General features: G+C 52.5%; 1 protein-coding gene across 8 annotated transcripts in view; it reads left to right on the plus strand.

Moving 5' to 3' along the window:
• Agap1 (ArfGAP with GTPase domain, ankyrin repeat and PH domain 1) overlaps positions 1-25,408 on the plus strand; it is a 461,561-nt gene that overhangs the window by 122,746 nt on the left and 313,407 nt on the right. For 4 of the 8 annotated variants that reach the window (XM_028880385.2, XM_028880387.2, XM_028880388.2 and 1 more), the window contains exon 1: positions 8,391-9,774. The exons of the other annotated variants lie outside the window; for them this stretch is intronic. In XM_028880385.2, coding sequence (XP_028736218.1) covers positions 8,868-9,774 — 907 coding nt within the window. In that variant the 5' untranslated portion in view covers positions 8,391-8,867. Of the gene's footprint in view, positions 1-8,390; positions 9,775-25,408 lie in introns of those variants that run through there. 8 annotated transcript variants of the gene reach the window in all.

Here is a 25,408-nt window from a genome sequence, read left to right on the forward strand (position 1 = left end):
TCCTGGGAAGGGAGCTGAGGGTAGGCATGGGCCAGGCTGGGCCGGCCTTGGAAGTCCTTCTGTGTGGAATGGGTGAGGGAGTGCGGATCCCCTCGATCGGAAGGAGGTGGGCGCTGGCCGGAAGACCTGCAGGCGGAAGAGCTCTTTCCTTTTGTGGAGAACAAGTCTGATGGAGAAGAGGTGACTATGGTGAACAACACAGTCATCTGCCAGCTCAAATGGATGACCCGAGGTCATCTAAGAGGGGACAGGCAGCTTGAAGTCACTGGCATGCGGAAGAGCTGGCCAGGGCTGCGGTGAGGCCCTGGTTCTGTGGGTGACACATTTTGCTGCTGCACATGTCCTAGAGTGTCCCTCCCAGGGGATAAAGATGGGGTGGGACTGTTCCCAGGTGACACCAGTATGCTGATCCAAAGGCCCTGTCTGAATTGGGATTTGGAAGGGTCTCTGGGCCATGAGCAGGTGTGGTATCTTGGAGTAGCCAGGGCAGGTAGAAAAGTGCCTGCTGTGGACCGTAGTGACCCCTGTTCTTTGCTGGACAGTGAGGAGAAAGCCAGCACTACAGGGCCCCGTCAGCTGTAGGCATGGCCCCCGTGCGGCTGAAGGAAGGAGGCCTGGAGTGAGGGGAGGCTGAGGTGGCAGGTGTGGTCTGAAACCCCTGGCTGCTTTGCTGGTGGGCTGGTCTTGAGGTGGGGGTCGGAGGTAAAAGGGTTATCCCCGCTTTCCACGTTCCTAACTGCAAAGATGCCGCGGTGTCTCGGAGTCCTGCTTCAGAGGGCACTGCCCAGCGGTGCCCAGAGCCAGGCGCTCTGTTCCCAGATCCTGGAAGTTTTATCTGCGTGTGCCCAGCTAGTTCTCCACCTCTAACATCCCCCGAGAGACCAAGTGCAGAGTTGGTGGGAGAACCGTTACAAGTCCTGGGTAACTGAACTGGTGCCCATTGCTCTTCAGTTCACCCTTCTCCTTCAGTTTGTCTTCTTTCTGGAAGATTTTGGAAAGAGTCGTGGGTAGCTAGCTGCGCATCAGAGTGTAGAGAAGCCGCTCAGCGGCTGTGGTGTGCCTGGGCTTCTGACAGAGTCCTCTGTCCTCAGGCCCTCCACCCCGGACTCCATGCCCTGCTACTGTAGATGCTTAGCGTGATCTCTGCATAGGGCCCCTGGGAGCAGGTGGGAGGCAGGTGGATAAGAACCTATGGATGTTTTCGTTTCTGTTCGTGTCGGCCAGCATATGGCCACCTGTCCTTCTCTTCCGAGGAGCTCGGATACAAATTGAAACCTCCAGGGGAAGTGGTTTCTGTCTACTGCCTGAGTTTGTTTATCCTTGGAGCCGGAGGAGCACTGAAGGGATCCACTGGTTGACAGGGGCAGGGTTGTGATGGTATGTCTGCTGTCAGGGGAGGGAGGGACGGAGGGAGGGAGGGATTGAGGGTGAAATAGGCAGCTTAGACAGTTTTTGACGTTTAGCACGGGAGAATGGATCCTCCTTTGAAGCCTCTGGTCGTAGAGAATTCCAGAGAGAACCCAGCCTGGTAGTGGTAACTACCAAAGTGCAGAAGTGGTAACGATCGAATGTGCTTTCCTGGAAGCCTGGTTCTGTGTGTATCTGCACAGACCTTGGGCGTCATTTGGTACCTAGATTTTGATTTTCGTGTAAAGAGCACTGTGTCTAGATCTCTGAGGTCGGCAGATCTAACGGAAAACCTGTGAAACCCTCGCAATGTAGGAAGGTGAGGTGGCTCGAGAGGATTCTTTACTGGCTTTCTACTAACGCCTGCTGAGAACTGTCTTCCTCTCTGCCAGCTGCCATGGTCTTCATCAGGGCAGCCGAGCCTCAAGATCCGGCTTCTTTCCCCGTGGATGGTCGCTCAGAGAAGAGTGCCTCTCATGGAGGAGGTCCACTGGATTCTCACGGGGTCTTAATGCCTCTGTCCTGTGCTTTACAGCCATTGTATGGCATTCTGTTGCAATTGCATGTGGCCTTGGGGTCTGGGGAGGTGCTAGAGTCCATCGGCTGGGGAAGGCTACCGGAAAGGGGGCCCTATCTCTGCATCTATGGCGGCGAGTCATCATTCATGCTGGGGGTAGATGTAATGGTTGGGCAGCTGCATTAGGGTTACCTGCACTGGTAGTAACCCTTCACCCATGCTCTGAAAGCCCGGCCAACTCCTCAGTGGAGCAGTACTGTGTCTTTGGTGCTCTAAAGGAAAGGGTAGATGTTCACAGCCCTCTCGGGAAGAGCTCCCACAGCACCAGGGCCTGCCTCACAGCCACAGAAGCCCGTGTCCCCTGGTTGATCCTCCCGATTCCTCTTCCTCGGCTGCATGTGCACGGAGCTGATGTGTGGAAGGCTGGAGGGAGGGACTGTGGAGCGGGAATCCTTTGGTGTGCTCTGGCTGTGGCCATGCCTAGCCCCCGGGGAGTCCCTCCCAGTGGGAACTGTGCTAAGTGTTGCTTGAACCCATTTGTGTGAAGTGATGGCTCATAGATCAGACTTGCTGTCTGAGGTCTTCACTGACACCTAGAACACGTTCCATGTGTGATAGCGAGGCTACTCACAGCAGGTGCTCTGCAGAGCGTGGTGGAAAGGGGAGGGAGGTTTCTACCCGGTTTGGGATTGTCCTCTGGGTACACTCTTCCAGGCTGGAAGCTGTGGCTAGACTTGGGCTCCTCCCTGGCTCTCCCGCAGGGAGGAGGCTCAGTTATCCTCTGTTCCTTGGTGGTCTCCAGTGTCACAGGACGGCATCTCTGTGAAGGTGACAGCAGAGGATCCCAAGGCTTCGGAGAAGCCAGTCAGTGCTGGCCTTTCCTGACCCCTCCACACCTAATGGGGGCTGTTTTGTAGAGGAACATATTGTTGCCTAGGCGTAGACAAAATCCTCCCCCGCGTTTTATTCTTGGCCATGATACTTGTTCATTCAGAGAAATTTTAGTGGGTGAAGGATGGTGGGTGGCTTGGTGGCCTGCCTCTCACTGTTGCTGCTCTGTTGTGGGGCTGGTTCCTGGAAAGAAGGCAGCCTCTCTCGTAGAAACCCCACCTAGAGCTGCTCCGTACTGTGAACCTATGCAGAGGTGGGAAGGTGTGGCCGGGAAGCATCCTGTACTTTCTACTCAGTGTTGTACCTGTGGAGCAGGTGTTCTCCATCCGTGGCAGGCTCGTCCTCAGGAGACATTTGACAACCCTTAGAGGCGTTTTTACTGGTATAGCTGGGAAGGTTGTTACTGGCATCGAGTGAGTAGAGGTCAGGCCTGGAAGAAAGCCCTGTAACAAAGGACTGGCCAGCTCAGTGTCACAGCATTGAGGATGCCTGGCCTGGAACCTCTGTCCCCTCAGTGTTGCTGTGCCCTGCACCATGGCCGCCATATACCTCCTTCTTGCAGCACTTGGTACTTGCCTCAGCCTCAGTGAACAGCTTCCCGCCTCTCTGTAACCCTCTGCCCCTCAGCTCCCCTTCTCCCTGCCCCAAGCTCGGGGCCTGGCCTACGGACTGTTTGAGGCCACCTCCATGGCACCTGCAGTAGCAGCAGGTGAACGCAGGGTGGCCTTGTGTTCGAAGTTTGTTGGCACCCGATTGGACGAACAGGTCTGCCTGACTTGGTGGCTGAGCCCTCTGTAGATAGAGGGCACCGGCCCTGCCCATTGTATCATGCAGGTGTGTTTGTCAACTCGGGTGGTGCTTTCCTGGCGTCTAGGAATCCCTGGAAAGGCAGCCCAGAGGAGGCGTTGGCTGGCAGGGTACTGAGCTGGACTCTATACTATCAGGGGCACAGCGGGGTGCCTTGTTCTCCACTGTCCTTCCCCTCTCACTGGGGGATTGGTACCCACTCATCCTTACCATACTGCCTACTGACAGGACGTGGAAGTTAAAACCCATCTTCCTGGAGTCAAGCCAAATTTGGTTTTGGTAAGCTGCCCTGACCGGATTTCCATCCTTGTTAATGTCTAAAACATGGTGGCATTGCCACCGAGGTGACAGCCAGGACCCACCCCAGTCACGGTTGAAAAGCTCACAGAGGCGTACTGCCTGCAGGTATTCTGACCACACTCCGCCATGGCTCTGGCCTGCCTGGTGGCAGCCTTTGCTTTTGTGGCTGCTGCGTGAGGAACAGCTCAGGAAGGGTGATGGTGCTCAGAGGACCTATGGTCCTTCCCCCTGTCTAGTCAGCATGTCCCTGCCCTGAAGAAGAGCACCCTTGCCCTTCTGCCCAGCTTTCCAGGATCCGATACATTTCCTTTACCTTTCCACCCTTTTCTCTGGGGGAGATGGCTATGGGTACTGAACCCAGGGCCTTGCACCTGCTAGACTACTGAGCTACAACGCCATCTCTGTAGTTTGGTTTCCAGACAGGCAGGGCCTTGCTAAGTTGCCCAGAGGAATTTGAACTCTCTCTGTGGCTCAAGCAAGCCTCAAATTTGCTGTCCCCCTGAGCCTCCCAGGTAGCTGGAATAACAGGTCTGACATGATTCTGTTTGCAACCTTCAGCTTATAAAATATGAAAATTAGGGTCCCTACAGACTGCAACATCCTAGGTGGGGACAGTACCCAGGCCATCCAACACATCATGACAGATCTCCAATCAGAAATCCTTCCAAAGTCTTTATGATGGGATGGAGGGGCTCATGCTGAGATCTGGAAGTGTCGGTCAGATACATACATGTCTTTCTTCTTGCAGCATCTCCCTGTCAGATAGCCAGTTACCAGAAGGTAGCTCCTGAGACCCAGCAAATAGTTCTTTATGGCTCTCAGCATCTGTGCCCAGGCCAGGAGAGGACCATGCTCGGTGGTTTCTGCCAACAGACATGAATCTAAAAGACAGTGTGCCGGATTTCTAGCTATCAAGTTGTGTTTTTTGGAAAGTCGGCCTGTGAAGCAGATGGCCTCTGCTGACTCGCAGAGAAGATCCTTTAAATAAGGCTTCTAGGCTTTCCTAACCAACACTGGGTGAAATCTGATGTTCACAAAGGAGGCTTAATGGATGGCCTGCTAGAAATGGCACTGGATACAGGTCATGGAGGGTGGCCAAAGGCTCCTCCAAGGGTTGGGGCATTCGAAGGGCTATTTGGATGCTCTAGGGCCTTCTTATTTAGCAGCAGTCAGTGCAGTGCTCAGGCCCTGCCCATGTGCTTTTGAAGGATGGATCAAAGAGATCAAGGACACAGGGTGTGTGTGTGTGTGTGTGTGTGTGTGTGTGTGTGTGTGTGTGTGTGTGTGTGTTGCTGGATGGTGTAGAAGATTCATGATGTGGTCTGCTAGTATCCATTTAACAACACTCAACAAAATACCCCAGGCACACTCAGCATGCCATGGGAAGCGTTTTCTTTTAGCAGAGGCAGGTCTGGCTTTGTGCAGGGGATTTAGGTTTTGGAGTGACAGGCTCAGGATCCTGTGTCTTCTGAGACTGGGAGAGCCCAAGTCTCCAGGGCTGTGGGGAGAGGCCATGTGCTGTGGCCAGGATATCTAGGTCTTCAGGGGAGTCTTCAGGACTGGTGTGTGGAGCCTGTGCTTCCTCCTGGGGAGAGAGTGCTGAGAGAGAGCAGCGGCGCGGCTGGCTGGGTGCTCTGAGTCTTCCTGGGAGACCGTGTGTCATCTGAGGTGGATGGAATGGATTCTTCTACTCTGCAGCTTGCATCCTAGTATGGCGAAGCACAAAACCCGGGATGGATTCCATACCAAGAAAGCGTAGTGGCCTGGCACTCTCTGGTGTTTAAGCTCTAAAGGAATGCAAACGCACCTCCCACCCCAGCACCCCCTCCCCCAACCCCTCATTTTGGCGCTGAGTACGCCTCAGGTAATAAGGAAATGTGTTTCCCTGTCTTCACTATGCAGTAGATACTAAGGTTCACATGGGCATTTCCAAGAAGCCCCGTCTTGCACACTGAGAGTTAGCCTCGGGCTCCAGTGAGAACCCCTGGCAAGGCTCTCTCCTTCCACAGTGTGCAGCTCCTGGTTCTCAGCTCGCAGACCTGTGAGCCGGGCGTGTGTACAGCCACAGCTGTAAGGTTAGACTGTTGCCAGGTCCTGGTGGTACTAATTTATAGGCTGGACAGCGCGCTGGTTACTGTTGTTCTCTCTGACACTGTCCTCCAGTCTTTTTAGAACTACAAACATCAGTTTTATAAGTTTGTGAATTCCTTGAGGCACGAGACCCTGCCTTGTGTTTTTGTATGTCATACACACACACACACACACACACACACACACACACACACTTTGATGAACCAGTAGAAAAACAATGAAAATATTACTTCCTGGTAACATCAGGGTTTTGTTTAATTTTTAATGGAGTCTAGGCCAGTAATGTTCATGTTTTGTTTGCTCTTCCTTGCTAATAAAGCTGCTGAAACAGAAGACATTAGTTCAGGTATGGGCACTGAGGAGTTCCGTTCTCACCCAGGAGCTGTGTAGTCTTGGGGCATGTCTCCACCCTCTCTGAGCCTCAACATCCTCCTACCAGCATGAATCGAGACATTTTAATAGATGTTTCATGCCTGGCTTCCACCCTAGAATAGTTGGTGTCTCTTGGGTTTTATCTGAGAGAATTGCTTTATTGAACCAGAGGGTCAGATGGCCTTGACCTTTGAATGATGTGTCTGAAGAACCTCCGCAGAGATCAAGAGTTTCAAACAGAAGCTATACCTTGCCTGGGGCTGATGGAAGGGTCATATGATTGAGGTAGAAGTCACTGGTGGTGGTGGTTAGCTGTTTTCAAGCATCTTAAAAAAAAAGGAGGTTGAGAGATGGTTCAGTGGGAGAAGTGCCTGCCATACGAACCCCAGGACAGGACCTTGAACCCCTGTACCCACTTAAATGTCAGGTGGATGTGGCAACCCACCTGTAATCCCAGCCTTGGGAGACAGAGATTGGGGGATCCCTGGAACGAGCTGACTAGCTCAACTAGCCAAATCAAGTTCAGGGTTCAAATGAGAGACCCTGCCTTAACATATAAAATGAGTGATTGAGGAAGGATCCTGTCATCCACCCTTGGCCTTCACAGGTGCATGCACACATACACATGCACACCCACATGCAAGCAATAAGTAAATGAACCATATAGAAACTTTTCTGATATCTTTTTCTTTAAAAACCCCAGTTTCTTAAACTGCTGTCTCTTTCAGGAGACCTGACCCATTCATTCTTACACCACTTTCACTGACATGAACAGGACAGATACCCCCAACATTGTGTAGTGAGGTTACAGTACTAGCTGGAGAGGCCTGAGAAGTGCCGAACTTCACAGCCACCTGCACCTTGCCTAGGTGTGCCCTCCAGGGAACTCTGGCCTTTTCAGGGCAAGAGAGGACCCCCCTCAGCATCCGGTTAGTGGGCACTGTGTATATATTGCATTTTCCTGCTGGACCCTGTAAACAAGACTGCAGAGGCAGTACATCTGTGTTCAGGATGGTCTGAACTGGGTGGATGCCTGTATGTAAATCCTCTAGAACATGGAGGTGGGGTCCCAGATGAACACGTATGGGAGGCGAGGGGCACTAAGCAGGGGGGTGAAGGGCAGTGCAATGGGTTCATAGCATTTTACCCAGCTCCAGTTACCCCAAAAGTGCTCATCTAAGATAGATAACTGTTACCTCCATCTTACCGTCGGAGAACCGAGATGGTTAGGAGGGAGAGGAGCCTGGCAAGTCGCTCTTCCTGCTTCTAAGCCTGCTACTCAGCAGACTTATATTTTGGAAAATAACTTATAAATTATCTTAGACACACTGGCCCAGTGCCTCAGGGAGCGACTTTTTGTTGTCTTCTTTTAAAATTATTTTTTATTTATGTGTATTTGCTTGAATTTATGTGCACCAACCACAATGTACCCTTGGAGGTTATAAGAGGGCATCAGGTCCCCTGGAACTGGAGTTACAAATGGTTGTGATGCTGGTATGTGGGATGTGGGAACCAAACTCGATCTAGGAGAGTCAGTTCTCTTAACAGCTTCTCTTATTTTCTAGGAATTACCTGTTAGAGGTTACAGGTTTCAAAGAAATCTATTATTGTTGAGAACTTGTCTCTCCTTGTGGGTGGGTGGGTGGTCTGGAATTACTAGCCTCAAACTCACGATCCTCCTGCCTCAGCCTCGGGAGTATTTTCCAGTAAGTCCTTTGAGTTTCATCTTCTAAGCTGCACGGATAGCGGAGGCCCCAGATGACCCTGCAGCAGGTCCTGGAGCATGATATAGGTTTACTGCGCAGGGTTGATCCACTCCGCGCGGCAGGGATCCAGCCCAGCGCTTGGGCCTTCCCTTCGCCGCGCTCGCCGCCGCCTCCGCGCTCCCGGGACCCGCTGGCCCCGCTGGGCGCGCGGCCCGCAGTCTCCGCACGTCGGCCTCCGCCCGCCCGCCCGCCCCGCCCCGGCGCGCATTTCCATTTTAAACCGCCGCCCGCCCGCCCGCCCCTCGACCGACCGCGGCCGGCGCAGCAACCCGCGCGTCCCGATCCCCGGGAGAGGCGGAGGCTGCGGGACCGCCGAGCTGTGCAGGAAAAGGCCGTGGGATGCGCTTGGGCCCCGCGCCCTAGACAATGAAGCCGCGGGCACCGCCGCCCGCAGTGGGCCCTGCGCGCCCAGGCCGCACCTGCCGGCGAGGCGGGTTCCGCGCCTGAGCGCCCGCCCGGCCCCCCATGGCTCGGCTCCCCGGGCGCGGACCCCGGCACTCGGGCCGCGTGGCGCGCGGGCGGGCGGACTCCAGGGGCGCTGTTCCCGCAGCCTAAGCGCGGGCCTCGCTGCGCGCGGGGGGCGTGGGCGCCGCTCCCTGCCGGCCCGGGCTCTGCACCTGGCCGGCTCTGCGCCCGCGGCGCGCGTCCCGACGGCCGGCGGCGCTGGATGCAGTCGGGCCTGGGAGAGCGGCGCGGCGGCCGCGGCCCCTGGGGACATGTACCTGCTGGACGGCAGCGGCGAGCCCGCGTCGCCGCCCGCGGACGCGATGCCGCGCGGGACGCCCCCCAGGAAGACCGTCTACCGCATCTCGGTGACCATGGTCAGGAAGGAGCAGCTGGCCGCTCCTGTTCCGCGCCCCGCTCGGCGGCCCCGGCCCGCACGTTCTCCGGACGCGCCCGGGCGGCTGGAAGAGGAGGCCGAGGAGGCGGCGGCTGAGGATCCTGAGGCCGGGCCGCGCGCCTGGGACTTCCGCGCTTTCCGCACACGCAGCACCGGACAGCTGGAGCTCGGGCGGCTGCGGCCATGCACACGCGGCGCGGAGCCCGCGGACCTGATGGGAAGCCCCTCGGCCGAGGGACCCAGCAGCCCCGATGGGGAGGAGGCTCGGGCCGCGCCCCTGCGGCGGAGCCTCAGCTTCAGGCACTGGAGCGAGCCCGAGGCGCCGCGGAGCCCTGCGCTGAGCGGCGGGAGGCGCCACAGCAGCTCCGGGAGCCTGGCATGGGCGCCTGATGACGAGGTCGAGGCTGAGGTCGTCCCGGAGCCGGTGGCCGGAGCGCAGCCCGCGACGGAGAAGCGCAACACCTTGGATGTAGGCGAGGTGCTCAGCAAGAACGATGCGCTCTCGGACCTGGAGCGCTGGGAGCGCAGCAAGAGCAAGAACCGCACGCTGGACAACAGCGACCTGCAGCGGCTAGAGCGTGCGCGGGCCGCGGCCGCTGGCCCTGGGGCAGCCTCGGAGCACCGGCTGCTGCGCTTCTTCAGCGGCATCTTCGCGCGCAGGGACGGCGGGCCCTCACCCCGCAGCGGTGCCCTGCGCTCCCGCGGTTACTTCAGCCTGCGGAGGGCCCCGGCCGACACACATTCGTCCAGCGCAGAGAGCATCGAGGGGTCCCCGCGCAGAGGTGGGCAGCCCGGGGGTGGCAGGGAGGTGGGGGTAGGCTCTTGGACAAGCAAGAGAGCTGTGGGGGCTGGGCCTGCGCTCTGGCAGCCTGCAAGTGTGAGCACACTAGGGCCCGGGAGCAGCGGGGACACCTGCCTTCCCCGATGTCCAGCTTGGGTGGCAGCCTGGGTGGTCCTGAATGCCATCACCCCAGGCTTTATGTGCTTTAGCAGTTCTGGGTCTATCACCTGGTCTTAGTGATCTTGACTAGGGTAAGATCACCTGGCTGGCCAATTAATTGCTGCTGCTCCTCTTGCTAGGATGGATGGAGCTGGAACGCGCCTTTGCTCAGACCGGGCTTGGGGGTTGGGGTGGGCATAGCAGGTGCAGCTCCTGGCCAGCCAAGAGGAGCCCACATTCCTCTCGAGTCTACCCTTGATCCCCTCCTTCAGCGCAGCAGGCTGCTGTTGGTTCCACTATCCGAGGACGGTGATGGCTGATTTGGGTGGTTCTACCGATGGAGCTTTTGGTTGTCAGCTCCTAGCCAGTGAGAGCGGATGACGGGCATCCAGGCCCCTCGGCCTCCACATGTCACTGGGGAAAGCAAGCCGGGTAATGGATATTAGGGAATAAGGGCCAGTCCTGCAGCCCATCCTGAAACTAAAGGTGTCTCTTGTCTCTCACATGCCTACTGGGGTCTTGTGGAGAAATTTCTGGGGCTAGATTCTGAAATCGGTGAATTAGCCATATGATTGATAGCATTTGGGGGTCAGAAACCTCCTGAAACCACAAAACATGGATCTGGTTTCTGTTTATCACCTGGAGGGAAAAGACTGGACACGGATGAGTAATTGTTGTGTGTGTGTGTGTGTGTGTGTGTGTGTGTGTGTGTGTGGTGGGGGAGGTTGGCATTTTACTAGGACAACTCTTTAATCTTGTTTCCGATTACAAAAAAAGGCTTCTGATGACCACGAAGGTAGAAGCAGTGGAGTACAGTGGTTTCTACAATACCGGCTGGCTCCCGCCGCCCTGGAAAGAGCTTCTCCCAGCTGGACTTGACAGGCTAGCTGACTGCCCTAGGTCGAGGCTCACATTAAAACCATCTTCGGCAGAGGACCCGTGGAAGACAAAGTAGTCTCATATTGCTGCTGCCTGTGGTTCTGGAGCCAGAGAAGGGTTGGAGCCAACCCTTCCACGTCATGCTTGCCTGCTTGTTTTCTTTGTTTTGCTGGGAGGTTACCTGTCACCAGACTTGGTTGGTTGCGTTGCCTTGAAGCCGTCTAGTTTTAACATGCCTTGCTCCGCTCCAACCATTAATCCCTCTCGCTTCCCCTCCCTCCCTCTCTCCCAATATGCTTTTCAAGTGTTAAAAACGACAGGAGTTAGTTTGGGGGCCAGTGAGATTGACTCAGCCAGGTAAAGGCACCTGCCACCAAGCTAGTGAGCAGGTGTGATCCCCACGGCCCACACGGCGAGAGAGAAGGACTAACTCCCGCAGGTTGTCCTCTGACCTTCCCACGTGTACCACCGTGCCAATCGGCAAGCTCACCCATGAAAATAAATAAATGAAGGAAAAAAGAGTTGGTTTGCGTGAAGTGGCTGTTGTGTCATTTGCACAGAGGAAGTGAAAATTGAAAGGTCCCTGTTGACTCTGACAAGCGGGCTTGCATCTCTGTTTTGTGGACTTGGTAGAAAACTGTAATTAGTTGCCTGGTTTCCAGATAAGTACCTGTCTTACAGAGATGGGGGAGAAGCACAGACATGATTGGCATGAATTTGCTTTAGCTGCACCTACGTACAAGTTAAAAGCATTTAAGGTTTTGATGCGTCCTTTGGGACAAACACTTGCAAGGGGTTTGCAATAGTAAAGGTGTTAAGTGTGTTGGAAGTTTCGCCCCCTAGGGATACAAGTTTTTAATAGTAATGACTGTAGTAATGATCTTATTGGTTGTCTCTGTGGACAGACCATCACCACAAACTTGATGGGTCATGTAGAAAACCCACAAGCTGGGTGTGATGGTATGTGTTTCTAATCCCAGCACTTGGGAAGTACAATTAGGAGGATCAGCCTCTGAGATATATCAACTTTGAGGACTGGGATACATCACATCTTGTCTCAGAAAAGGGGAAAAAACCAAAACAATACCCAAACTGAAAATAGCATTTTTAAAAAAAGTGTACTGGGTCATAGCATATGCATATACACAGAACTCTGGGCCTCACATTATCGTAAAGTTCTGGATCATGTGTGTGTATGTATGTGTAAATAAAGCTCTACACCTTCCATCCAGATAAAATCTTTGCCGTTGCTGAAAATGTCAGAGGTGTCAGGTCACTGTCCTCAAGACTTAGGAGCAGCCAGTTCTCTGGCTGTTAGAGCCAGTGTTACAGAACCCCAGCTTTCAGGTCTTACCATTGTATCAGGATCCTGTGCGCTTTGGTTTTGTCTCTTTGTTTTGTTTTTTATGTATTTGTTTCTTAGAATGTCAGTTGCTGGGGCAGAGGTGGAGAGAGAGGTGGTTAAGAGTATTATAACTGGTGGGGTGGTGGTGGCGGCGGCGCACGCCTTTAATCCCAGCACTCGGGAGGCAGAGCCAGGCGGATCTCTGTCAGTTGGAGGCCAGCCTGGTTTACAGAGCGAGATCCAGGACAGGCACCAAAGCTACACAGAGAAACCCTGTCTCAAAAAACAAAAACAAAAACAAACAAAAAGAATATGTAACTGTTCTTGCAGAGGACCCAGTTCCTAGCACCTACACCAGGCAGTTCATAATGTCCCGGAGCATCAGTCCAGAGGGATCTGATGCCTTCGGCCTCCACAGGCACCTGCTCTCATGTGCATATTCATACAAGACATAAATACACATAACTAATAAACTAGCTCTTAAAGGTTGTTGTTCAGAACTTAAGTGTTATGTGAAAATCCCTGCTCTGAAGTTATGGTGGGGGGCCCCAGATGCCATGGTTTCCCTTTGTGAATAGTGCCAGGGCCAGGCCCATCCTGCCTTGCCTAAGCTTCCTTTGGGGCTCAGGTGGCTTGGCAGGACTTAGAAATTGTATTTTTAGGAAGGAAGAACAGAGCTTGTTGTGAAATGTGAAGTGTGAGGTCAGGGGCTCCCTACATCTGCATGCAGCTGGCTGCTGTTTGAGAGCAAAGCCTGAGCTTGGCTAAACAGTGAGGAACACCAGGCCCATGCCAGTTCCAAGCTGCTTTTACCACCCCAGGCTTAAGCCTCTGCAGACCTGAAACACACACCATCAGCGTCACCAGCCACCTCGATGACTTCCTTTAAATGTAGGCATAATGGTTTGGAGTTCATGAGTATAAAGGGAATTAGAGGTGCCGACACCCACATACGCTTTCTCTCTCATAGCTATTGATTTTGACTTGGCTGCAGGAAACGTTACTTTAAGATTGGTATTACGATAAACAGTTTCCCTGTCTTAGAACACATGGCTGGTCTTAGACGAGATGTCTCTGTTAGCGCAGGCACAAGCAAAACTGTTACAATCTTGTTTTAAGACACACAGAGGCTCTGGACAGATGTGTAGTTGGTTTCCCTGGATTTCTAACTTAAGAGCTTTAGGGTGAAAGGATAGAAATAGCCCACCTTCCCAGGAGGCCTCACTGGGCTTCTCAGCCTGTACAGGCTCTTCTCCCTGATGTTTGGAGTCCCCGGGTTTACATGGGTTAGGCACAGTTTTCAGAAAGCCCTCGTGTCAGATCCAGGGCAGTTTTGTGTTATGTGACACACGTGTATTAAGACAGTCTGTTGACACAAATATAAGTCAATACAAGGAAAGACAAAATTGTAAGTGGCTAATAGCACTGACGGGTGTCGCTCTCTGGAGCCTGCTGTCTGTGTCTGACAGGTGCCATTAGACTAACTTGCCTCTCCCGGGACCTAGCCGCCAGGCTAGAGCTACATGCAGGGTCTTTTACTATGTGGGAGGATTGATTACAGCAATAAAGTGATTCCTTGATAGCTCTGGCTAGGACCAGCTTTTTAAATTAGTAATTTACAACTGATTTTTGAGAGCACATTTCAACAGTAGCCATGTTCCTTAGTTTCTGATTCCCTTGCTTCTGTATCTCTTAGTTAGGATGGAATGAAAAGCTATTAGAGTATCAAGCAAAGGACAAGAAACTTTAGTGGCCAGAAGAAGGAAATAGCAATTAAATGAAAGAAAATTGCTGCTGTAACTTGGTACATTGTTTAAGGACAGGGCAAATAGCTTATAATGAAACTGTGTCATTCACAGCCTTTCATGTGAAACATTTTGAATGATTTTCTACTCAGTCTTTGATGGCAGCAGCCTCTGCATTTTCCAAGCATCAGAATCTGAGATCTAACAGAAGCGCAGTTCCAGTCTGAAGAGATGAGCAGCAGATTGGGGGTTTTGTTGTTGTTCGGAAGGATGGGCGGGAATCGCTCTCTCCTGGAGACTCAGCTGCTGCACTGGGTATGCTCTGAAGAGTGGCCTGGAAGGTCAGCCTGGTAATCTTTGGGCAACCAGGATTTGTGTTGTGTTCCTCTAGGTCTCTGGTCTCTGGTTGGAGCTTCATTTCAGTTTAGGTCACCAGCTTACATCTTTTTTTTTTTTCTTCTCTTCTGACAACCTGGGCTTGGAGCATCCTGCTGCTGGAGGAGAGTATTCAGAGATGTGCCCATAGCAGCAACCTGTTTGGCTGTCTAGTTATTAACGGCTACTCTGTTTGGAAGCGCTGTGGTTTTGATTTTTGTTTGTCTTGTTTTTGTGGTGCACTAACACGTCCATGGGGCATCTGCAGCGTGCTCTGCATTTTCCGAGCATCAGAATCTGAGATCTGACTGAAGCACAGTTCCCAGTCAGCAGAGATGAGCAGCAGGTTGGGGGAGAGGGAGAAGTTACAGTGAGTCTGCAGGGTACTCAGGCAAGCTGTCACTGTCCCCCAGTGTCACATACACTGGCTTTCTCATGCAAGCACATGTAAGCCTCGGTAGTGGGTTCCTCCTGGGCCATTGCTGGTGTTACTCCTCTGTGGACGATGGAGCACAGACACTGTTCACACACACACACACACACACACACACACACACACACACACACACAGGCTCTTGTGAAATGCTTGTGGGGAGGATGGAGCAGAGAGCTAGGGGACACAAATGGTAGAGCCAGTGTCCTTGGGGAAGAAGTTGTCCGGTGTCCTCATGAGGGTAAAATGAGCTGGACCTGGCAGGATCATCAGGAGTTTACTACATGAAGAAAGAACTCCCCACCTGCAGGTTGGTTAGGATACCTTTAAGGAACTGCTTAGCACCCCACCCTGTCCTCAGATCTAATACATGTTAGTGATTAATACATCAACTTGAAGCAGAGAAAAGGAAATTGTATAGTCTTCTAAAAAATGTTTATGTTCCTGGCGTAAAATTTTCTTTTTCCAGTGCAGTGAGTTGGAACAGCTATATTAATTTAAAATGTCACTGTGAGTAAGATCATGAAGGAAAGAGAAGTGTTCTCTTATTGAAGTGGCCTCACTGTTGGGGTTGACTACAGCTCTGCGGCCGCTCCACATGATTAAGGGCAGAATTGGTATTAAGGTCAACAGATTAGCAGAAAAGAGGGGAGATTATTATCTTTTCATTATTTTAGAGAAGGACCATCTGCCCATGGTAGATGATGAGCGTTGAGTTTCTGCTTGTCCTGGGTGACAGCCCTGGGCTTCCACCCCTCCTGATGGACCTGGCTTAGCTTGTTCTTCTGGTCATTCTTTGAGACATTGCTTTAAAAAGTGCCCCTGCAGTTTAAAAGAATGGAGTCGCATGCTATCCACTTGGCTGGTTTTAATTTAGAAGTGGGTTCTAGACCCCCCTGCTTATTTTTGCTTTTTGTCCCACTTCTCCTTGCTTCCCACCCTGGTATCACTAACAGGTATAATGCTCTCAGACAGTTCAGCGTGCAGTGAGCTGCTCTGACCAGAAGATGGGAAAGCCATCTCCATCCTTACTGTCAGTACCAGGGCGCACCAGGGCCAGTGCTGGACCAGATTCTTTTGGCTTCTCCTTATCTAGCACGTGAAGATAACTTTACCAGGCGCATTCTGTCCGTGGGAGTGACAGGGGAAAAGAGGGTCGAGTTCTCACTCCACCCTCACCCAGGAGAAGCCATGCATCCCTTTCGATCCGATGCCCTCTCCACGTGAGGTTTTGCATGATGTGGCATGCCAGCTGGTGTGGTCAGCGTGCGGGAAGGCTCTCTTTGTCCAGTGCATGGCTGGTGCGGAACAGTGGGGCTCAAGTGATGCGGTTGGGTGTCCTTTTGTGTGAGACGGTTGTCAAAGGGACCCCTGTGTTCCCTCTTGTCCTCTGTGCCTGCCACTGCACACGGGCCTGTGACTGTCAGACACTCGGGAATTGACTCCATGAACAATGACAGCAGCCTTCCTTGTGAGGGCCCGCCTTCACTCATTAGTTCTTCTACCAGGGCAGACTGATGCTGATGCTGCTTCTGTTGGGATGGGAGACGGGGTTTATCTAGTGTGTTTACCCTGTTGCTCCAATGAGCTCTTAAAAAATTTTCTAACTTCAGGGGATACAGCTCAGTAGATAGTGTTTGCCTAGTGTGCGTGAAGCAGTGGGTCCTATGCCCAGTACCACATAAACCGGATGTGATAATGCGCCCCAATAATCCTAGCAATGAGGAGGTGTAGGCAGGAGGATCAAAAGTTTAAGGTCATCCTCATCTGAGGCCAGCCTGGACTACATGGGACCCTGTCTCAAAGGAAAAAGCATAGTAATTGTGTCCCACAAGCCGAGTCCTGTCGTCTGAAGCAGGACAGCTGCCCGCAGTGCACACGGTACTGCGGTCTTGGTCTTTCTGCCCAACGCTTCACATTTCAACGCACAGCTCCAGGGTGGATGGGCATATCATTCTTTTGGTCATTTCAGTCCCCACACCAGAACTTCAGACTTTCAAGGGTCTGCCAGGGTAGCCAGGAGTCAGAAGTTAAGGCCGAGCCTGACCTGGCCTCTGGGATCATGTGGAAGCCACATTCAAGGAAGACTCCGAGAATTGTGATTTGGAAGAGAAGACCAGGCACCTGCAGGTTTCTTCCCGGAACCGGAACCAGAACCAGGATGCAGCTACACAGCAGGGGTTCACTAAACTCCTGGGTCGGAGGCTTTTGACTCAGTGTCCACAGCACAGCATCCACCTTGTCCTAGGCCTCCAGGATGGGTGGGAAGGTCCCATCATTGGGACGCTGAGGCCGGAGATTGGTGGCAGGGAGGGCTGTGGGTTTGTGATTGGAGTTTCGAAGGTGCTGCTCCTCCAGCATTTTCCTGGGTGCTGGCTCATGGGCGTTGTTTGGCCTGCAGTCTCCACACAGCCAAGGCGGGTTCTGAACGAGACTCAACACAGAATTGTCAACCTGACGTTATCAGGAGATTCTTTTTTTCTTGTTTTTCCGTTGGTGACTGGATTGTGCCATTCTCAAGTATAAACTGAAATGACAATGTTGATCATGGCACATTGTCAGAAGACTGGACATGGCACCTAGGACTCTGATGATATTTATACCTGGTCCTCTCCCAGGGGTGGCTTGCTTCCAGTGTGCAGAAAGGACGCGCTTGTCTCGAATGTGTCTCGGTGGGGAGGCCTGTTACGCCTGCCCCTTCCCCTCTCGCTCTGTTTCTCACTGGCTTCTCTTGGCTTGTTGGAGGTTTAGTGTCTATCCTGCCCACCATCAGGCGGGGATCTGGCAACAATGAACCATTTTGCCCTCCCCTTTCTCCAGCAGGGTCCCCCATGGGCAGTGTTTTCTGGGCCCTTCGAAGACCTAATCAGCCAGTTCTTTTGGAGTGCAGGTGAGAGCAGTGGCCAAGCCTGACCCTCACGTGTTTCTCCCGCATGTTTCCTCTCTGTTTTGAGATGTGTAACACGACCAGAAACAGAGGAGGGAGATTTCTGCTGTAGGCTACATCTCCGTCGCCACCTGGAGCAAGCCAGGCAGGCCATGGGGTTCTGTCTCAGCTGCAACAGCATGCGGTTAGCCAGGCGGCCCAGCCAGGCCTCAGAGCCACGCTGAGCTCAGTTGGTCCCATGAGCTGAAGTAGCTCTTTCAGGCTTCCCCCCATTCCTGTGAAGAAGCTGCAGAAGCAGGCATGACAGCAGGTTTGAACCTGTGCACTCAGCATCAAGGCTTCACTGTATTTACCTGTGATACATTTTTTGCAAAGGACCCATGGGTATGCTCGGGGTTATGGTCGGGATGCACACTTGGTGGGTGGGCGTCTCGCTCATGACACTCCTGTTTAAGCTAGCCTCAGGGTCTCCTTCCCTTACCTGTTTATATTTTCCCACGGCCTTCACGTAGCTGCTGCTTTTAAAGCGACTGGCCAGCATACCTTATGATTGTGAGCGGGGAGAAGCCGGCTTCGGCACCCCTCCCCCTTTGTTCCTGTCCCTGGAGAAGGGCTGTCACTCTGTACCACATGGAGTCACTTCCCTTCTTACAAGCCAAACACAACCTGAGAGCAGCTGAATTGTCAAGTAACATTCCTTGACCCACAGTGTACTGGAAGATGGACAGGCAGAGAGATTGGGGAATGGAGGGAGGGAGGGAGGGAGGCGAGGGAGGAGTGGATGCGAGGCTTTTAAAGTCATTGCCCCCAAACCACACTAGTCTGAGAGCCAGAGAGAAACTTTCTTCAGGTTTCATTTGATACTATGTATTGTACTGATACCTATACATGGTATACATTTATAAACTTTAGCTGGGCGGTGGTGGCGCATGCCTTTAATCCCAGCACTCGGGAGGCAGAGGCAGGCGGATCTCTGTGAGTTCGAGGACAGCCTGGACTACCAAGTGAGTCCCAGGAAAGGCACAAAGCTACACATAGAAACCCTGTCTCGAAAAACCAAATTTATAAACTTTATTTAACATTTACAAATCTGTTACATTTACGATTTGAAAGTCCACAGTGACCTCTTAGGGGAGAAACTCTGAGGTGGAGGGTACATGCATTGAGGACATTTCCTCGGCCCTTTTTGGCCTGGGGTTGGCTGCCAGCTAGACAAAAGTAATCATCACCCATGGCACATGTAGTGCTTGTTAATTCTGGTTGTTCCCTTGCGAGGAATGAAACCCTGGTTGCCCGGCATGCCAGTCTAACTACTGAGCCACGACCAGCTCCTGCTTGTTAATTCTCAAGTCTCATTTTAGGGATTCAGCTCCTCTGCAGCCTCCTTTGGAGAACCAGAGACTTGGGTCGTTAGCATGTCAGGTTCAGTTCAGGGTGTTAGCATGTCATGGTAGCATGTCAGGTTCAGTTCAGGGTGTTAGCATGTCAGGTTCAGTTCAGGGTGTTAGCATGTCAGGTTCAGTTCAGGGTGTTAGCATGTCAGGTTCAGTTCAGGGTGTTAGCATGTCATGGTAGCATGCCTTAGGAACAATGTTGGAAACACATTTCTTCTGGATCATGGGTAGGAATATGCTGGTAGAGGAAATGCAGACAAAGGAACCATGGAGCATTTTCTTCTCTGATGATAGCTGCCATCAGTTTCTGCTTGTGTTTCCAAACTACACCACTTCAGTGGTTTATGGGTGTCACATCTCCGTGGTAGAGGATCTTATAGAGCTGAAGAATTGCGGCTGTCTAACAGAGTCATCTAGGGCAGTCCCCTGGGGCATTAGGATCGTGTAGTGTTTACCAAGGTCACTGGGCTGGTGTATGATGGCTTGTGACCATCTTGAAGCCTTAGGGGCTGTGTGACCATAGTGTGGCTGTGTAGTCTTTTGTGTTCATAATAGTCAGAGTCCCAAGAGGTGTGATTGTTGGACTGTGAAGGTTCTCTGGATGCACTGAGACTGGAGAGTCAGTTGTAAAATCATGGTGGCAAGGGGTATGTGGTGCCCACTTCTGGGGAGCTAGTGACTGGGCGAGGGCCTGGCCTTCTGGTCTTCTTGCCTGCCTTGCCTTGGGGCAGTTTTGTTATCTCTTTACCTTCCCATTCATTCAATCAAATGCTCATTCATCCTATAGATGTTTAGCAGAACGCAGTTTATTTCTGATGTTCTGCATAGTGGAGTTCTCTCTCTGGATCATAGTTCTGCTAGCTCCTCTCTGCTGCTGTAGTCTCAGGCCCAGGATGCTTCCACTGTCTTTCATGGAGAAGCACGCGGGCCTTTACAGCTTGGGTGTTCTTTGCTGTGCTCCTGGTTTCCAGTGGCTCCTGCAGTGGCCACAGCTCCCCTTCAGCCTGATGTCTTAGTTACATTCTTGTACCTTGATAAAGCCCTCTGACAGAGGCAGGGAGGGAGGGTTTATTCCGAACAGCCAGTGAGGGGAACGGATACAGAAGAGGGGTTTACTCTGTCTCACGGTTGGAGGACTCAGTCGATGATGGCTGGGGAATCAAGGCAGCAGGAAGTTGAAGCAGCTGGTCACGCCATACCCATAATCAGAAGGCCAAGAGTGATGAACACATGCTACTGTCCGTTCCCGTGCCAGGGATGTAGTAGGGTCCCGGATCCTGGTGAGGGAATGGTGCCACCCACAGTGAGTGGGTCTCCCCCGCTCAGTTATAGGCTGGAGATAATTTCCCACCGGTGTGCCCAAAGGCCTGTCTCCTCGGTGTTCTAGATACCGTGTAGTTGATGTCACTGACGACCAGACCTGACCAGTGGGGTGACGGGGGCAGTAGTGCCATCGTTGCTGCCCACTTAGAGACAACTGCACCCACTTCTGATGTGTTGCTAGCAACACTTGAACTTGAGAAATAAAAATATTTAACGCCAGAGCGCGTTTTAGGAATGTGAAGTGTCCAATGCAGTTAAGCAGGAGCCTCTGATTGGCAGCTGACAGACAAAGCCCACAGCAGGCTGGGCACCCGGCGGGAAAGAGGAGGAGGTGCTTAAGGTGAGTAGGCAGGTGGCATGTGATGATGCAGTTCCATTCTTTGGCAGTGTGCTTTATGATGGGGTTTACTCAGGCGTTTTCTCTGTGGCTTATAAGGAAGGCGGAGTTTTAATACTGTAAAATATTTGCTTTACAGGATAAAATTTCTAATGCCACCCATGTCATAACATGAGGACTAAATGGTGCACTTGGAGTTAGGCTGAGGTGTGTGAGCTTGATCACAGCCACTGACAAGTGCACATGCACTCTCCAGGTTCTGGTTCTGAGGATTCGGGCTTCACCATCTATCTGCTGACCCGTTCTCCGGCTCTCCCATCTGGATCCCCAGGGATCTGGTGGCCTCACCACTTACAAGGGTGCTCAATGAACTGCAGAGAGGAGGCCATAGGGAGGGGCTGAGAGCAACCTGCTGGCCCCAGTTTCCTTATGTTTACAATGAGACATCTCCTGCCTTGAAAGGAAACACGTTCTCAGCTGCTCTGTGCTGGCAGAATGTAGGCTTTTGCTGGCACACACATTCACATTTTAAAGACAGCTGATCTCCACAGTGCATGAGAGTTTTGAGTCATTTTTCTTGACTAAGGCAGCTCCGGTCTCTTAGCAGGCAAAGCACTCCGGTTCCCTCAGGCCCAGTCATTCGGCCTCTGTTTTCCAGGTGGGCCAGTGCTGACCAGTGCGGAATTTCAGCTCTGTGAACTTCCTAGGCATGACTGTTCATTTGTCCTAGATAAACCTATGGCAGTGACAGTTCGCTTTGGATGTGTAAGGCCAAGTACGTCACACAGAGATCATTCATCTTAAATATTAGATCTGTTAGGGGCTCGGGATCAGTGACAGAGTGCTGGCTTGGGTGATGCAGAAGGTCTGGATTGTATCCCAAGCGCTGCCCAAAAGAAGTGTGTGTGTAAGTGTGTAAAATCCTAGCACTTAGGAGGCAGAGGTAGATGTGTGTGTATGTGTGTGTCTGTCTGTAATCCTAGCACTTGGGAGGCAGAGGCAGGTGTGTGTTTATGTCTGTGTCTGTGTGTCTGTCTGTGTGTCTGTGTGTCTGTCTGCAATCCTAGCACTTGGAAGGCAGAGGCAGGTGTGTGTTTATGTCTGTGTCTGTGTGTCTGTCTGTGTGTCTGTCTGCAATCCTAGCACTTGGGAGGCAGAGGCAGAGGCAGGAGGGGACTGCTTCAGTACCTGCCTCAGCTGTGTAGCCAGTTTGTGACCAGCCTGAGTTACATAGGACCTTGTCTTCGTAAAAAATAAAATCTGTGTTTCTACATATTTACTGGGTGTCTCTGTGTTTAATTTGATAAAACGTGAAGATCAAATGCTGTCGTTGCATGTGTGAAGTGTGAATAGTTTTCAGGACCTAGGCCTACGTGGCCTGCCTTTTTACTCCCCAGTGTTTCCAGCATAAATAGGAATCTTGTTTGGTTGTTTGTTTGTTTTGTTTTGTTTTTGAGACAAAGTTTCTCTGCCCTGGCTGTCCTGGAACTCACTCTGTAGACCTGACTGGCCTCGAACTTCAGAGATCTACTGTGCTGGGATTAAAGATGTGAGCCACCACCGCCTGAGGAAGCCATCTTTACTCAGGTCAAAGTTAGCCACACACAGGACATTGCTGGAGGCTTCCTTTGGGATGTTAGCAGGACCGGGGAGGTCTGAGGGACTTCACTAAGTGTCTCTTCCTAAGGGAAGGTGTGTTTTCTGGTGAATCTGGACTTCTACCAGATCCTCGTGGATTCTTCTCTTAACTTCTGTTCTTGACATGGGCAGTTGAGTCAGAACTTTGCTTCTGCACACCTGGGTCTATAGTCCTGTGGAGCTGTCATTGGTCTGTGTGTCTGACCCCTCATTTTCCCTCTGGACGGGTCCTGAGGCTGAGTACTTGGGTTCAGTTCTGTTCCCCGCGTTGTTCTGGACCAGCACTGGGCTTTCATGCTCTTTGGAGCTGGCAGGGGACCTGTTGCCTTATTTGCCTTTCATAGGCCCCCCACCCCGCCTCCAGCACGCTTCTGGAACTTTCTGCTTCTCCCTGAAGCAGCAGAGGTGGCTTTCAGGAAAGCTCCGATTCCACCACACCAAGGGCTGGGTCTGCAGGCAGCCTGCCCATGCTCACTTTTTCTTTCCCGTGAGTGGACAAGTAGAGATTAGAATGTTTCCTGTTGGTGGAGATTGTAACTCTGAGAGCAGCCACTGGGACTTTGAGAGGGAGTGACCACTGATGAGTAGAAACCACTGTCCCTTTCATCAACCACAGAAGAAAAAGGCTTTAGAGTGCCAGGAGACCTGCAGGGGAGCAGGGCCGGGCCGGACCCAGCCTCTCGCCCTGGTGCCTTCGTCTCACCCGCCTGTCACTGTCATTCAAGGCACTGACCTGATTGCTAGACTGGCTCCGCTGCTGGGTCCCAGCAAGCGGTCTCAGCAGCAGCCAGCACATCCTCTGGTCCCTTGGCCAGGCTGGGTAGAGTGAAAGCCTGTGGCAGCCAGCCATGTGCTGACTATACTGAGCCGTGTGCAGTGACTACTACCCCATTGAGTAAAGGAATTACTGTCTGTAGTGATGCCGCTACAGGGGTCTAGAGAGCCGCCTGGAGCTTGAGAAATAAGCCTGCGGCTGCCCAGGCGCTGCAGCTGTGGGTCTCCTGTTCTCAGCCCCCACCCTACTATATTTCAGTAGTACTTCTTGAGACTACCTGCCACGGGACACAGTTAGGAACTGTGAGAGCAAGAAGGATGGGAGGGGCTGGGTCTGCACGTGGGTGTGGGTTCTGTGCAGCATGGCATTCTTGTTGGGCCCCTAGCAGAGCAGTGATATGAGGAGCCAGTGTGTTGGGCTGTCCACTTGGGTAAGGTCCGGACCGCCTGGCCCTGGGTGTGTGGGTCTGAAATGGTCGCTGTTAAGTTGGCTTCTGCTGACACCCTCCTGCTGCTATTGCGTGGTTTATTTTTTCTCCTGTCTGGATCTACTCTTGGTTTCAAGAAGTTGAAATCGATGGCTTTATATCCAGAGTTCTAAATTCAGCCACATAAACACTCTGGGCCTGGGCTGAGGGTTTGGCACAGACTCCGGGCTGCTATTTTAGATATGCCAGAAGCCTTGGAAGTTGTTCACTGTGGGCTCTTCTCCATTTAGGCTGTGAGCTTGGGATCTCAGCCCGCTGAGGTGGGGGTGCCCGGAGCACTGGGGGAGGGGGTCACAGTAAGATCTGTAGCCACAGAAAACCTGTCCAGATGGTTCCGAGGCCTTGGTCACTTTGGTGAGAGGCCAGATCTGGGGCCCCGAGTCTGCCCAGCCTGTGTGTGTAGTTAGACCCATGTGGCTAACTATGGAGCTGTCACCTCCAGGGACAGGCCAGCCTTTCTACCTGTGGATACTGCTGTTATTGTTTGTTATTCTAGGATTGGAAAGGGTATCATTTAAAGTTCTGTGGCTAGGCTGTGTATATTGGAAGAAGATGGCATTCAGCAGTGTACGGACTGTCCTGACAGCCCCGTTCAGTAGACTGTTGCCCCGCAGAGTAGTGGAATTAATGTCTATAGAGATGCGTATGTGGAGGGATAGAAGAGCTATAGCATCCTGATGCAGTCACTTGGGTGTACCCTCACCTCCCCAGGCTCTGAGGAAACCACAATTGGCTTCTGGTCTTCTTTTTCATTTCCACGTCAGGTGTACAAGGATGAAATGACTGTATATGAGCATGTGACCATAACAGGGTCACGTGACAGGAACTGGATTGTAGATGCCCAGGAGGGCTCAGTAGATCCTTCCTGCTCTGGGTTCGTCTCATCTGCAGAGGGCCTTGCAGAGGAGTCCGGGGACCTTGTTCTGGGGGCCCTTGTTTCTCCCTTCCCATGCTCCTCTGGTTCTGAGTGCGGCCTTCACTGCATGGACTCCTTCACCCTGTTCTGCCACTCCACTCACGAGGAGGAACACTGGGCGGGGCAGCTTGCAGACGGCAGCTAGTGGCTGGTGGGACAGGACCAGAGATTAAGCTCCTCAGTGTAGACAGACATTCAGTGTATTGTGAGTTTGTCAAAGAAACAAGCACCCAGAGGCTGGCCAGTGAGCTGCAGGGCGGTGTGACTTACCAGAAACTACCAAGATTTCCCAAGAGACTGAACCAATGAAACAGAATAATCCCAGACCCCAAGTTGCATGTTGAGCTCTGTTTTGACTATGTAACCAATGGGACTTTCGTTTTTTATATTATAGCTCAAACTCAGGGTGCTCCCTAGTGGGGAGCCTCTATGCACGGGTACACTTTTAGCCCTCAGGCTTTGCATCCATCATGAGGGCGCTGCACCACCTTCCATAAGACCTGCTGCTCCAGCAGGCACCTAGATAAGACCTGCTGCTCCAGCAGGCACCTGGTCTCTGTCCACGCTTGGCTCATCCTTGATGGCTCCTCTTCTTCAAGTCTGCATGCTTCTGCTTTCTCCATATCCCAGGTTCACATCACATCTCTGTCTTTTCGAGAGCAGAATGTGACTCCTGTCCCATCTTCCCACCCTTCAGAGCCCCGGGTGACTCAAGCAAACTGTCCCAATACCAAGGCCGTACTGTTCTTCATCCCACCCCACCACACCCCCGCCGTGCCCTCCTGTGCCCTCCTTTCCCACATTAGCCCCAGCCTCTCCTTCCTTAGCTTCTAAATGTCAGTACTTGAGAGACCACCCCTGACCGGCACACCCCACAGCTAGTCTCCCAGACAGCCCCCGCGGCTCGCCGGCCATCCCTCCACCCACCATCCTTTATGTTGT

The sequence above is a fragment of the Peromyscus leucopus genome, chromosome 13 (assembly GCF_004664715.2).
Source record: "Peromyscus leucopus breed LL Stock chromosome 13, UCI_PerLeu_2.1, whole genome shotgun sequence".
In the NCBI taxonomy this organism is placed as follows: Eukaryota; Metazoa; Chordata; class Mammalia; order Rodentia; family Cricetidae; genus Peromyscus; species Peromyscus leucopus.